Source organism: Euphorbia lathyris, chromosome 8 (genome assembly GCF_963576675.1).
Source record: "Euphorbia lathyris chromosome 8, ddEupLath1.1, whole genome shotgun sequence".
Lineage (NCBI taxonomy): Eukaryota > Viridiplantae > Streptophyta > Magnoliopsida > Malpighiales > Euphorbiaceae > Euphorbia > Euphorbia lathyris.
Window position 1 is genome coordinate 14,932,653 of NC_088917.1, and position 15,302 is coordinate 14,947,954.

The 15,302-nt window shown below is 37.1% G+C and overlaps 1 protein-coding gene across 1 annotated transcript; it reads right to left on the reverse strand.

Annotated features, from left to right (window-relative positions):
- Positions 1-10,568: 10,568 nt before the first annotated feature.
- LOC136203750 (EIN3-binding F-box protein 1) lies at positions 10,569-14,698 on the reverse strand. The gene is made up of 2 exons (XM_065994976.1): positions 14,351-14,698; positions 10,569-13,343 (listed from the first exon to the last, which is right to left on the reverse strand). Exons 1-2 carry the CDS (start codon positions 14,373-14,375, stop codon positions 11,434-11,436), a joined length of 1,935 nt encoding a protein of 644 aa, XP_065851048.1. The 5' UTR covers positions 14,376-14,698; the 3' UTR covers positions 10,569-11,433.
- Positions 14,699-15,302: the final 604 nt, after the last annotated feature.

A 15,302-nucleotide genomic window follows, 5' to 3' on the forward strand; every position in this document is an offset into this window, starting at 1 on the left:
TGCCCGGCCAGTAGCCTCCGATCTAACACAATTCCAATTCTTAAACTTTCTAACCACCTCATCTGCTTTGGCTCCACTGACCTTGGTCTCTAGAAGAACAAAACATGAAGGGTTAAACTGTTTAATAAGATCCTTAACATGGATGCGGGTTGCCTTGCTCGCCGCACCTCTAACATTCCAAACAAAGAAGTCCATCAGAGAGGAAGACTACTGACACAAGCCCATACCCTAGATCAGGTATTTATTCGGGGCTCCGGAGAGCCTAGAGGAGGTCCCATAAGGTCCCCTTTTATCCCAAGATCCAACCCATTAAGGTTCTTTTTAGGTTTCACTTTGGGTTTCTTCAAGTTTAACTTACTCACTCCTATAGCTTTTCCAATAGGAGCATCAACAGGAGGATTTAGAATACTAACCTCAGTACTCAACCCTTTCCCTGCTGACAGTAGAAACTGGGAGTTCCCTTTGGCTTTGGCCTTAGCATTAGAGACAAAGAGAGGATTAATAGAATTACCCAGACTGGAGGCATGCTCTGCCGATTCCAGACCAGGCATGCTTAAATCAATCTGTTTATAGGAAGGATCCGAGTCCTGATCTTCCTCCATAGACAAAACACCGAACCTTGACCCCGAACCAGAAGCTGAGTCCACTCCAGTCTCATTCCCCTTCTTAATATCCAGGGGTCTGACCTTAATCTCAGGAGCAATCTGGAGCGTAGTCATCTTTCTACTGATATCCAGCAAATGATTAGAATTAACATTAGCACGTGGCTTCCTCCTCACTGACCTCTTGGCAAGCATCCATGGGCCAAAACTCCTTTCTTCCCCCTGACTCTTCTCAGCTCCGCCTATGATAGGTTGCACCAACTCCTCCACCTCCTTCCTCTTCTTAGGACATCCCTCAAAGGTATGGCCAAACATACCACATTCATAGCAGATATTGTGTATACCTTCATATTCAATATGAAAGACCTTATTCTGAATACAGAATTGAGAAAGAAGAGGCTTAGCGAGATCAATATCAATACAGACCCTAGCAAACTTGCCTCTTACTGCCCCAATGGTAGTCTTATCAACATGGTGGACCTTCCCAACAAGGCTACCAATCTTGTTCAGGAATCTATCACTGTAGTATTCAAGAGGTAGGCCTGGGAACCTAACCCAAGTAAGGATCCTGTTAACAGAGCAATCATGGGGATCGAAATTTGGGACCCAATGTCTCAGAGCCAAAACATGATTGGAGATAATATACGGTCCACCATTAACAACAGCATTGAAATCCTCAGCCCTTGTGAATTTAATGACGTAATAGTCATTTTCAAGGTCTGTGATAGTAACCTTTCCTTTCTTAGCCCATTAAGCCTGGATCCTCTGGGCAAAGTAATTGAAACTGATCCTTTTCCCCAACACAGTGACAATTAATGCCAATTTCCACTTTGATCTCATAACCCGCTTATCTTCTGAGGAAAGACGGATCCTAGGACACAACGGGTTATCAGGCTCTCCATCCTCAGAATCGGAGTCGGATAGAAAATCCCCAGATTCGTTCTCAATAGTATCCTCCTCCATCATGGGTTCCTCCTCAACCACCCCTAACACCTTATCCCTCTAGGAGGGAGCTCCCCCATCCTTCTGATAACCTTAGACATGTTGGCCCTGGATAGCATTAGTGCCTGGGGACAAAGCCCCTTCCCTAATATGTCCTGATTGCAACATACTCAAATCCCCGGACACAATGGCCTGAGCGGCTTGCGCGGCCAGCACGGCCTGCGAAAGTCGCAAGGCTTGCCCAGCTTGCGAGGGAGAGGCGGCAGGCATTCCCTGTGGCCCAAGCGCAGGACGCGGCCCCACCATACCGGAACCCTGCTCGCCCCCACAAACAGCAACCGAATCCAGGGCCGCGGGATCTCTCCTTCCCCGCTCCCGATCGGCCGCCACAAGCCCTGATCCAACTAGCGAAACCGCCAGATCCGCCTCCCCACCATCAACCCACTCCGATCTACTCCGATCCCTGGACCTGTCCCTCGGTCTCTCGTTACTCCGCCGCCTACCCTGAGGAGATCCTTCCGATCTCCCATCATCCGTCGCCCACGGTCCTCCTGCACCAAATCGTTACCCAGCCCGTGCCCCGCCACCGGACTCGCCAGATCCATCACCGACCGGCCGGCCGCCTTCACCGACCAGTCCACCCTCCCCTTTGCGTTCGCCTTTGTCATCGCCGCAGAGAAGAGAAAAAAAAGTTTTAGAACTATTATTTTTGCTCGTTTTCTCAGTTTTGCCCTTCCTAAAATATTCCCATTAATAATTCATTTTTCTACGGAAAAAAATATAGTTTGACTCCATGAGAAATAATATGAAGTTTATACAGTTGTGTTCACATGGACCTTGATGACCACGTAAATTTGGTCATTCACCGTTAAACCTAAGTTGATTAAAATCTTAGGGTACGAATTCAAAACATCCTAAGACTTATATATAATCAGCCTAAATCTAATGGTAAATGACCAACTTTACGTGGATATCAGGATCCATGTGAACGCAACTGGAAGTTTATAAAAGAATATTGAGTGAGAATAAAGAGAATGTTGCGTCACTCTAGGAAAAAAAATACAGTTTCACTCAATTGCATATCATTAAAAAATGAGATTATAAGGTAGTATTGTTTTTTAAATATTATTTAATGGTTTCTTAATTTATAAAATTTGCCCTTACCAAAAAAAAGTTTATAAAATTTTATTTTAATCCACCTATAATTCAGAACGGAGGGAAGGGGGAGTATTATTTTTCTTTTTGAAGATATATTATCACTGTTTCTAAAATAAAATATAGTACTACTTCCTTTTTTAAAAGAATTTGGCCATTGAACTGACACATGTTTATAGGGAAACGAATTGGATTACTGATTGGTTGGTGAATTTCGTAGGTACTTGTTCTATGGGCATCATGAGTTTGATGCCCTCCTGCAGCCCTCCAAAAAATCCTTCTAACCGATAGTAGAGGCCTGATGCAGTGTAGATTGTTGCGATCCTAGATCGCCTTTTATTTTTCAGTTCTCTTCTTCTCTTTTTCTTTTGTTGCCAGGGTCTTGAGTCTTCTTCTACTACCAAAAAAAAAAGGGTCAAATACATGAATATCACAATTAAATACAAAATTACAACTAAGTCATATCAGCAAACTTAATTTTTAATATATCATTATTCTCTATATATTATGATTTTATATCATAGTTTACAAATTCTAGACTCCAATTCATAAATTATAAATCCTAGAAAATATATTTTAGACTTCTAATTTATAAATTCTAATCTTTAAAATATATTAAAAGTACTGATTTTACTAGTTTGACATAATCCAAAATCATAACTTAACATAGTTGTAAATATTTATTAAAAGATGAATTTATGTGTAATTTTCCCAAAAAAAAAAAATCCAACTCTAGACCTTTTTAGCCCATTTTCCGGCCCATTTCCCATATGTTAGCCTATTGTCCATTTTCAAATGGATTAGTTGTATTTTGTAACGATATCTATACATACAGTCTTGATCACATGTACCTTAATGAGCATGCAGAATTTGCTCATTCATCGTTAGATTCATGATGAATATCATATTATAAATTCGTAATTGTACTAAAATTTTAGTTAGTAAAGCAGGGGACATTTTTTAAGGTAAGTTAGATTCATGATTTATGAACTATAACATTATTAGCATTATAATCCTTAAACTTCAAGAGTACAAATTCTAACTAAATGAATTGTTATAATTACATATTTATGCTGAACTCTAACTTATATAGCAGGATAGAGAACAAATTCTAACTAAATCTTGAACTAATATCTACATAATCTATGACTAACTTTGTACCTAACTATGTTAATTGATGCAAATACATAGGGGTGTAAACGAGCCGAGCCGGACCGAACCCTAGGTAGGTTCGGTATTGGCTCGTTAATATCTCGAGTCGAGCCCTCTCGAACCGAGTTTTGTCGAGCTTTGATCGAGCCGAGCTTTGACCGAACCTGACCGAGCTTTGATCGAGCCGAGCTTTTATCGAGCTTCTAACGAGCTTTAACTAAGTTCATCATACATGCATAGAATAAGCAGCGTAGAAAATAAAAAATCCTTATAACATACTTCATATGAGTATAAAATATTTATAAAGGAAAACAATCATGTTATTATCGAGATTCCAGAATAGTAGAGGATACTTATGGTTAGAAAACACAGACTCGGAAAAAAATTTCAAACAATTGAAATATATATTAAAGTTTGTAATGTATCTGTTTCTTATCAAACCTAATTGTCTAGTTAAAGTCTTAAATATCTAAGTTTTTTTTGTTATTTTTTTTATAAGTAAAATCTAATTTGAATTGTGAATTTTGATGATAATAACCAATGAAATATATATATGCTCGCAAGCTTTCGAGCCGAACCTGAGGAAGTTCAGACTCAGTTCGTTAGTGCTCGAGCCGATCCCGAACTCGAGTTGAGCCCTATCGAACCGAGCTCGAATAGTTTGCGAACTACCAATGCTGGTCAGCACCCAATATTACTATATTATTAACACTCCACAAGTTAAGAGTGGAGAACTATTGACTTCACTGGCTATTTATTCAACATTCCTAAACGTGTTAACAAACAATGATATACACAGGAGAATGTAACGGTTTAGTGAAATAATCTGCTAACTGATCCCTGAGCTTACAAGAAATAAGTAAACCATTTAGTTTAAACTTTCTCTCTTACAAAATGACAGTCAATCTCTAAATGCTTTGTGCTGTTATAGAAAACTGGATTTTTTAACTATATGCATTGCAGAGATGTGTCACAGAATAACAATGATGGTTGTCAATGAAAAAATATGTAAATCTTTTAATAAATACAATAACTATTGAAGTTCACAAGTTATTGTAGACATTTCTTTATATTCAGCTTCTAATAAAGATATGCTAATTATTTGTTGTTTCATAGACTTTTGCCTTATCTGATAAATACTCTTGTCTAAATCAAAAGAAGATTGTTGAATGAACAAATTAAATGATAATCTTGTGAATATTTAGATTGAACATGTTTCCTTTTAGATTTTCTTGTAATAGATGATTATAAAACTTCATCTTGTAAGATAATATGTTTATTTCCTTCAAATCCAAGATTCTCATGTAGAAATAAGGTCTCATAATAAAACTTTAAATTTCAAGAAACAAACAATTTGATGATTCTCTATGTTGATTAAAAGGATTTTAATATTTTATCAAAATAAAGGTTCGTTATTTTATGAATCAATATACATAGTATTTTTTTTTTTTTTTTAAGAAAGAACAAATTCATAATGGAAATCTGAATACGAATAACAAAATTCGGTTGAATGACAATCCACACTGAGAATTCTGACAAAGAAATGTTTGCTCAAGCTAACATATGAGCCACACTATTCACAGAACAACCTATAAAGTTGATAGTTACATCATTAAAAGAATCACGAAGAATCTTACACTTGTCAACAATAATCACATAAATAAAGCGAAAGCTAGGCTGCTCGAGGTGATCAACCACAACTAACGTACCAGACTCTACTCTAACCCCATCCAATCCTTTGCCTTTTAACTAACTGAGTGCCTCACGAATACTGATAGCTTCAACCTCCTTGGCCAAAAAAAATTCCAAATTTCTTACACGGCGAAAGCACTACAGAAATTATTATATGAGTCGCGTAACATAGCCCCGATACTGAAAAGAACCCGCTCTAGGAACAATTAATGCATCTACATTCAGTTTTAACACATTTGGCGAGGGACATGACGAACCCTGCAACCCACCAGTTCCTAAACTAATTGCCTTTAAACTCGCATGAGCATCCTAGCAATTCTTTTGGACCAAAACATATAATTTAATAATACTTCCCGTAACAACAATATTATCATTCCAAATTTAACAGTTCCTACCATACCACATGCCCCAAATTAATGTTAGCCAAACACAACATTTATCAACATCCAAAACATCCAAAACATTTTTCATCCAGTTTTGAAAAGATTCACCAGGGGCCACAATTAAACAGTTTAACGATACAATGTTCCACACTGCTACAACATAAGAACATTCATTAAATATATGCAAGATAGATTCAGACCTTATCCCACATAGCTTGCAAATCGGATCAATCGCAACTCGCCTCAAAATTAAGTTACAGTCGTAGGGAGAATACATTTGCAAGCCCACCACAGGAGATTTCACATCTTACTCGGTAACTTTAACTCCCAAAGCCATTTTCAAAAACTAGTTGGCTATTGTGCATTGTGATTTAGGCTCAAACTATATCCACTTTTTACCGTATATTCCTATTGACGCTCCAGAACCCAAAACCAAGACTTTGTCTCTTCATTGGCAGATAGAGAAATAGCCAAAATGTTACTACAATCCTCACTATTAAAAGTTGCACGGATAAGAGCTTCATCCCATCGCCTTTGATTTTTATAGAATAGCATAATCACAAGCACCTGCATAGCTTCTGAAAGCACAAAACTGGTATGCCATTTACACTGTTAATCAGCCAAGGGTCTCTATCAATTATAAGGTTTTGATCGAAACCTATCCTCCATCTACACCCCCTCAACAACATTGACTTTGCCTCCCAAATGCTACTCCAAGCAAAACTTCCATTTGAACTCCTCGAAGAGCTTAAGAAGTGCATGCCCCTGAAGTACCTTGCCTTGAAAATACGAGATACAGGTGAATTCAGATGTATGATAAGTCGCTATCCCTGTTTCGCTAGCATGGCCATATTAAATTTCTCAACTTCTTAAAACTCACTCCACCAGAAACCTTTGGCTCATATAACTTATCCCAACATAGCCAATGTATGCCTTTAGCACCATTTTGCCACCAAAATTTATTAAAAATTCTTTCCATCTCATCACACAAACCTGTTAGTAGAACAAAAATATTTATAGCATAAATCGGAATAGCCTGCAAGACATATTTAATAAGAATCTTCTTTCCCCTTTCGACAAAAATTTCGTCTGCCATGAAGAAATAGGACTGAGAGCACAATTCTTAACAAGCTACGGACCTCCCGCTTACTCTTTTCCACAAAAGATGGCATACCATCTCCCCTGATTTTCAGCTGCCACAACCCAAAATATCACAGGTAGCTTGTTTATCTATGGGGAGTACATTTCTACTAAAAAGTACAACTGATTTATTGTAATTTACCACGTCAGTGGACACGAGCTCGTACTCATTCAACACTTCTTGAACCACCTCACATTCTTGCATCGTGGCTCTAAAAAAGAATTACCAGTCATCTGCGAAAAATAAATGGCTCGCTCTATGGAACCTATAGCAACTTGACACCCTCTCCACAAGCTTTACGACTCCTTTTTCCTAATGAAAGAACTTAGCCCTTCTACATAAAAAAAAGGGTAAGGGGATAGAGGATCCAATTACCTTATTAGGAAAATCGGACCAAGAGCCAACCTAAATATGATAGGATACTAAGGTTATACAATTTAGCACCAAACTGGTCCATTTCGCATAAAAACCCAACATTGACATCACCAGTCGAATGAAACCCACTCTAGCCAATCGTACGCTTTACTCATATCAATCTTTAGAGCAACAAAGCCCTCATTCCTTTGCGATTTCTGTTTCAGGTAATATGTTGTCTCGAAAGCAATCAATATATTATCCATTATAATCCTTCCAAGAATGAACGCACTATGTGTGCAGAAATTACACCATTTAACAACGGTTTTAGCCTATTCGTCATCACCTTTGCTAGAATTCTATAAACTACGTTACACAGTGATATTAGTCGGAAATCTGCCATACCAGTGAGTTGTTCCTTCTTTGGTATAAGGACAATATTCATATGATTCAATTGTGAGGTAATGCACCTGTCTAAAAAAAAGCTTCTATAAATTTGCACAACATCGCCACCAACAATTGCCCAAAATGATTGGAAGAAAGTTGGATTCATCCCATCAAGTCCAGGTACTTTATCCGGGTGCATACCAAATAAGGCAGCTCTTACTTTATCTTCGTAATCTTCTCCAAAAGGTAACCATTTTTTTCTATATAACCTTCAGGGCCACACTCTCAAGTACTTCAAAAGAAAATGAGTTTGTGGTTTGAAAAATTTCAATGAAATAGTTGACCATCAACGCCCCAAATTTCCTTCCCTATCATGTCAGCCACTGTCATCATCTCTTAACTTCTAAATTCTATTTCTTCCTTTCTCCTTGTAGCGTAGGAACGGTAAAAATGTGTGTTTGCAATCACTTACTTAAGTCAATGCAGCTTCGATCGCTACTTCCAATAGATCTCCATGCTCCCGGGTAAACGAAAATATTCCTCCTGTTTATCTCGTTACATGGTCTTTTTATTCTTGTTGTTAACCATATATAAATGGAACAAAATTTTAAATCGATAAATATGTATATGTCATATATATAATCACACACTAAAGTAAATCTCAATTCATCAAAACACTCAAAATTTGAATTGTGAGATTCATGTACAACTTGCTCTTAATAAGAGCGGTAATAAGATAGCATTGAAAAACATACAATTTTTATCGAGTGAGGTAGAGTGAGATTTCATCTCTTCCCTATACGTAACCAGTCCATTATTACCAAAATTAAATGACACAAAGTTAATTTAGATAAATAAGGCGATCAATCACGTAAGAATTATAATTGATGGCGACTCAAAATGATAGAAAAAAGAGAACCCTAATGGCGAAAGAAAAAAGCCTAGGGCGATCATGCCACACGTCTCCCAAGTAACCGGACGTGACATATACGTTAATAGGAGGCTCAATATATGTGATAATATAGTGAAAGATTGAGAACTTAATTCTTAAAATTATACAAGTTCAAAGACTTGATATCAAACAATACATGCTAATAAACTCAATTTTTAAAAATTTGTAAAATTCAAGGATTTAACCTATTTTTTATTGTTACTTTCTTAGTTTGATGAATTGAATTGTGGAACTAAATCTTTTAAAAATAAAAATGAGAATCCCAAAGTCATAAAAAGAGTAAATGGAAGATGACAGAAAGATTTGATGTCTCCACTTCATTGGATTCCTCATCTATACATCTCCTCTTTTTGATTTTTATGTTATTTGGTACATCTTATTTGGACATCTCCTTAATCATTATTATTCTAATTACATTTTTATTTTTCCACTATATATTAATAATATCTGGATATTCCAAGTAGAACACAATAATTTTAGCAAATTAAAAAAATAGGTTAGTGGAGTTCATACGTAAATGACTCAGCAAGAGCATTTTATTCTGTCTCATATAATATTAAGAGATAAGCTAACGAAAAAGTGTAGATTGAGATTTAACATGTACGGAATGGTTGTATCTTAATTTTTTTTTTTTTAAAAAAGATCAATTTTAACTTTACACAATGGTGAAAACATGATTGATTTGTTAAAAACCTAATTTTATATGTGGATAAAAAAAAATTGAATCAAACTTGCTTTTTTTTTTTTTTTTTTTTTTTTTTTGTATATGTACATGTTGTAATTTGAGTGGTCCAAAACTAATGTTTACGTACCAATGTAAAACTTTTAAGATGTTATTTGTAATTAATCCTTTTTGTGATTAAATACAAAACTCAATGAGATAATTAACCACTATAAACCTTAATTTGTTGAAAACAAAAGGGTCAAATCATTCCTAATAGGAGTAGTTTCAACGGCTGGGGACCCGAAAACTATCTATGATAGGGTTCCGGCGGTCGGGCCCCTTCTCTTCGCCCCGGCTCTATGTTATTGGAAATTTAAAAAGACTGGTTTGATTGCTATTTAGCAATCACATCATACATTCCAAACATAAATTGCGTTTAAAATATTTAATATTTAATGTATCAGTAACACAGTTACAAAAAAAATCAGTTAACTAAGTTTACCACATACAAATTAAGGTGTCTAAGTATACCGTGTCTAAGTATACCGTATCGACAAACTGATTGGAAACTTTGATGTGATAAACTAAATTTTTTCATATTACTGTAAAACTTCTCAAAACTAAATTAAAATGAGACTATAAAAATAAAATTGGATCATATATTGATCAAATTGTTTTTTTTAATTATATACAAACTCAATTAAAATGAGACTATAAAAGTAAAATTGGATCATATATTGATCAAATTGTTTTTTTTAATTATATACAAACTCAATGAACTAATTAAATATTTCAACCTTAAGCCAAAACCATCCATTGGTTTTTTTTTTTTTTAATTATATGCAACCTCAATGTTTTAGGGACCGGAACTACCCATAGTATGGGTAGTTTCGTAATTACATACTCGCGTTTCACAATAGAGAAACTTTTTTGTTTGATTCAATTCATACCACACATTAATTAAAATTTACCAAAATATACTCTTATTAAGTTTAATAAGTTACCGAAATGTACTCTTATTAAGTTTAATAAGTTGTTTTTTTATGTTGAGAATATATTAAAATTTAGGGGAGTGTAATCACTCCTTAGGTGTAAGAAAGTTGAAAGGACATGGATCTAATTTACCCTTGCTAAAACACAAAAGTTACAACTCAACTTTTTTTTATTTTTTTTTTTATTATCATCATCCATTGCATAAAAGAGAGGAAAAAAATTACAACACAAAGGGCAGATATAGATTCTATTACAAGGTTGCAAAATACAGTAAAGGAAGAAGAAGAAAGACAGATGATGTCTGCAAAAAAACAGGGTTTGGCAAAAGTGGGGGAAAAAACAACCTTAAAAAAGGTTGTCATGGCAGACTCTATATAATCTGCTGCCATGGCCAAACCCCAAAACCACAAGACACCATTTATCTTCACCCTTCTACCTCAAACTGCGGAATACGAACCCAATCAAATGACTATTCTACCCTCTGAGGTAAACAGACTCAAGACTCAAATCATCAATCATGTTTTGAAACATGATTACAAAAACATTCAAGAAGAAAGAAAGACTCTCACAATTGAGACACTGGCAAAATATATTAAAAGCTGAAACCAAAGCAGTTATGTGCAAAGGTTAGAGGCTAAAACAGTGAGTAGTGCTGTGCCGAAAACCCGAAACAGGAAACAATATTGAAAACCCGAAAAAGTTTGAACCCAGTTGACTGTAATCTCAGGGAGTGTGTGTGACCATCATCAAAGTTTTGCCCGGGTGGCCGGGCGGAAAATGCACGGGCTAATGGAAGCCTGTGAAAAAAGCGACGATGGAAACAACTCCGAGGAAAAAGGAACTGGGTTCTGAAAGATGGAAAGACCCATAGTTGATGGACCCAAAAACTAAACAAACTGTTGCTGCTGATGCTGATGCTGCTGATGCTACTTCACAATATTTTGAATACCTTATATACCCTTTGCTTCTCTCATCGAGGATGGAGAATTGGGGTTCTACCGGACATTGTTCTGTGCTTAGGAAAGGATATCGCATCTCCACAACCGTTCCACAAGAAGGTCGACAGTGGTCGTGCTGATGGCATTGCAGTGCTGGAGATTTAATCCTTGAAGAGTTCGACCCATTTTCACAAAGGCAGGTAGACTTCTATCTGATATCATAGAGCAACCGGATGCGGAAAATACTTGCAGATTGAGCTGTTTTGAGCGAGAAAGAGCTGCAATCCCACAGTCTGAGACTGCACATTTTGAGACGTCGAGTTCACTGAGCAAGAAGCAGTTCTCAGCAATTGCTGCCAAACTTGCATCAGTGATTTTCCCACATCCATCAACATTAAGCACTTCAAGAGTCCAACCATGCTGAACGGTCAATTCTGAGACTACTTTGTCTGAGACATTGACACAGCCACTGAGATTTACGTTCACAAGACCAGCACCGGAGCTCTCGAGTAATGGGATAAACCCAGCATCAGTTACTCCCTGAAGACCAGATAGTTCCAGATGCTGCAATTGAGGACACAGTTTTCCCAAAAGAGCCAGGCTACTGTCACCAAAACCTGGGCAGTTACGGATGCACAATGTTCGCAGAGATTCACAAGGGGACAGCTGAGGAAGTGCAAGGTTAAGATCTCTATATCCCAAACAGCTCACCAGTGAAAGAGTCTTCAATTGTGCACCACACTTCAACAGAGAACCAAAAAGGCCCAGCTGGGTGATCCTGTGGCATTCCTCCAATAGCAGGCTCTCGAGTGACCCTGCAGCTTTCACAAAGGAGACCAATCCACAGTCTGACAGTAGTGCACTTTTGCAGAGACGGAATTGCCTTAAACTTGGGCAACCCTTTCCAACAGCTTCAAGTCCAGCATCTGTCATTCCTAGGCATGATATAACTGTAAAGGACTTCAACATTTGTAAGCCATGACCATTCCCCATGACCCAAAAGCCCCTCTCGCTAACATTTGGCAGGCTAGTAAGAACTAGGTCTGTAACTGTCTTCCCATAGTGTCCAATAACAGCTAGAGATGCGTCAGTAATGTTCAAAGACTGGAGCTTCACCTTTGTCAGGGCACATGTTCCAGAAGACACCAGACCTACAATTCCTTGATCTCCAACAATTGGGCAGTTCTTGATCGAGATGGATCTTAAATTGGTGCAACATCGGCCAACAGCTTGCAGACCTTCATTCCCAATGTTCGAACAGGACTCAATAGTCAGATCCGTCAAATTAGGACAATTCATTGCTACTGCAAGCAAACCCTTGTCGGAAATCGCAGGACATCCACACAGATCAAGCTTCTCCAGCATGTGACAGCCATTAGCAATCTCAAGCAAACCTTCATCACCAACCAATGGCAAATTCCATAAAGAAAGAGCCTTGAGCGAAGGGCAGCCACGGGAAATTGCTCTCAGGCCTACACTTGTTACTCCACAGTTAGAATTGTTTCCACGGATAGCAAGTTTACCCAAACCTCCTCGACCAGCAGTACCAACAGCAATGGCTGCAAGTCTAACATCAGTGGTTTTCTTCCCCTCCAAACTCCTGGAAAGGTACCCATCACCCTCAATTTCCTGATTATCAGCCTCAGATTTCACCTCAACATTCTTCTCCTCATTCTTTCCACAAAGTTCATCCCTGGACATATTGCTCACAAGAGAAAGCCAGCGCTTTGAAACACAAGAGCAGGCACTCCTTTCCTCTCCTCCAGGAAGATGTCGGAAGATTTCAAAGAGACACTCATCTGGGAGAACATCAATTGATGCCTGCTTTTTCTGCTCAAATCTCTCTCCAGAGAAGACAAATGGAGCACTGATGCGAGACCTCTTCCGTGAAGGAAAATACAAATCCACATGATTATCAAGGGACAAAAAGAGGCTCTGCTCCTTGGGGTTTTTGTAGATCGACCCCCGAAGGCAAAAATCATCATCACCTGATTAATCAAACAAACATCTATTAATCCAAGTAACCAATACAACACAAATCAACAAAACTCCATAAACAAGCTTTCAATCAATATTTCAGTAACAACTTAGCATCCTATCTACATAAATAAAGTCCACAAAACCACAAAACATCTCTATATTAAACTTATCACACAATCACCCCTGGTAAGATTGATATCATATCCCCCATAACCAACTAAAACACCCCTAAACAATCAAAATTTCAGTTTCTTCCATCCATCTAATCACTCAAAGATCATATAACTCAAATACTTCATCCAAATCCCAAAGCAACAAGAAAAAACCCCATACCTAGAACTCCATCATCAGATCCAACAAATATATCAGTAAAGACGATCCTATCAAGCATCCTCGTCAATTAAAACAGGCTTCCATATAATTCTAATAAACCCGATCCACCACAAAGCTCAAATAAATAAAACAAAACCACGAACAGATTCTATCACAAACTCCAGAATTCTTTTCTTTTTTTTACTTCCTCTGTTTGATCTACCTTATCACATCACATAAATCGATGATAACATCCTCTAACACGCGTATATCTAAAAGCAAACCAGAGACTCCATAGAACAAGATAATAATCTCCTAATCACATATTCCACAGCAAACAAGAACTAAATCCACCATTTAAGAGCTCAAAAAACCTAGCAAAACCTAACAAAACGGAAAAAAACAGAAATCCGATCCACCACAAAGCTCAAATAAATAAAACAAAGCCACAAACTGATTCTATCACAAACTCCAGAATTCTTTTCTTTGTTTTACTTCCTCTGTTTGATCTACCTTATCATATCACATAAATCGATGATAACATCCTCTAACATGTGTATATCAAAAATCAAACCAGAGACTCCATAGAACACAATAATAACCTCCTAATCACATATTCCATAGCAAACAAGAACTAAATCCACCATTTAAGAGCTCAAAAAACCTAACAAAACGTTAAAAAACAGAAATCCGAAGCACTTACCAGCAAATCCAATGAGCTTAGACATGACTTGAGCTGAAAAAACAAGTCGAGGTGAAATCCACAGACACGAACACCGAAAAACCCTCTAAAGAGAGAAAAAAAGAGAGAGGCAACCACGATAAACACAAACAAAACAAGAACCGGAGATTCAAAATGCATGAGAGAGATGGACGGCAGAAGAGTGTGTAAACCCTAAGAGATAGGGCAAAAAGAGAGGAGGAGGAGGAGGAGAAGAGGATTGGGGGAAAATGAAATGAATGAAGGGGAAAAGAAGAGGTAGGCAGAGTCTTTATTGAAAGAAGAAGACGGGTTTAGGGTATATGACCATACACGCAAGTGAAACCCACATGCAATGTATCTGAATGGAAAAAGTGGGGTTTGTTTGTTATATTATTCTTCTTTCTTACCAATTTTAATTTTCAATACCGGTAGCTAAGGGTTTCCTGCTTCTCGGTTTCGGTTTTGGTTTTTGTCCCTCTCGTATTATTTGGGGTTGTTTGGTTACAGGGTTACGTTTTGGGGTGTTTGTCTATTAGTTTATCTTTGTCCATCAATTTTTGGAGTTAAGAGTGAAAATGCCATCAAACTTTGGGTCACGGCAAATGGCCACTGATTTTATCCATTTTAACAGCTACTTAATTTTAATTTTTAATTATATGTTTCGTTACTGTCCTATCTTTTTAATATCGGTGACCACTCAACGCTTTAAGAAGACTGTTAAAGGATTCAAAAAAATCGAATAGTTAATTATATTTTAAGAAATTTGAAAAAATTTTCATTTTAAAGTCATTTAAGTGTTGTTTTGTTAGGAGAAAGTGAGTTTTTAGAGTGATTTTGTGAAAATAAAAAATGTGGTTTTATGGTAAATGTCATTTTGAACAACTTTAACTCTTGAATATTTTCATTGTGTAAAGTTCAGTAATCATATCGTTAAGAATTGAAATTCAATGGC

Coding starts and splice junctions, on each gene's coding strand:
- LOC136203750 (XM_065994976.1), bottom strand. CDS start 14,375: ATGTCTAAGCTCATTGGATTTGCTG. Junction 13,344..14,350: donor TAAGCTCATTGGATTTGCTG/GTAAGTGCTTCG, acceptor TTGATTAATCAG/GTGATGATGATTTTTGCCTT.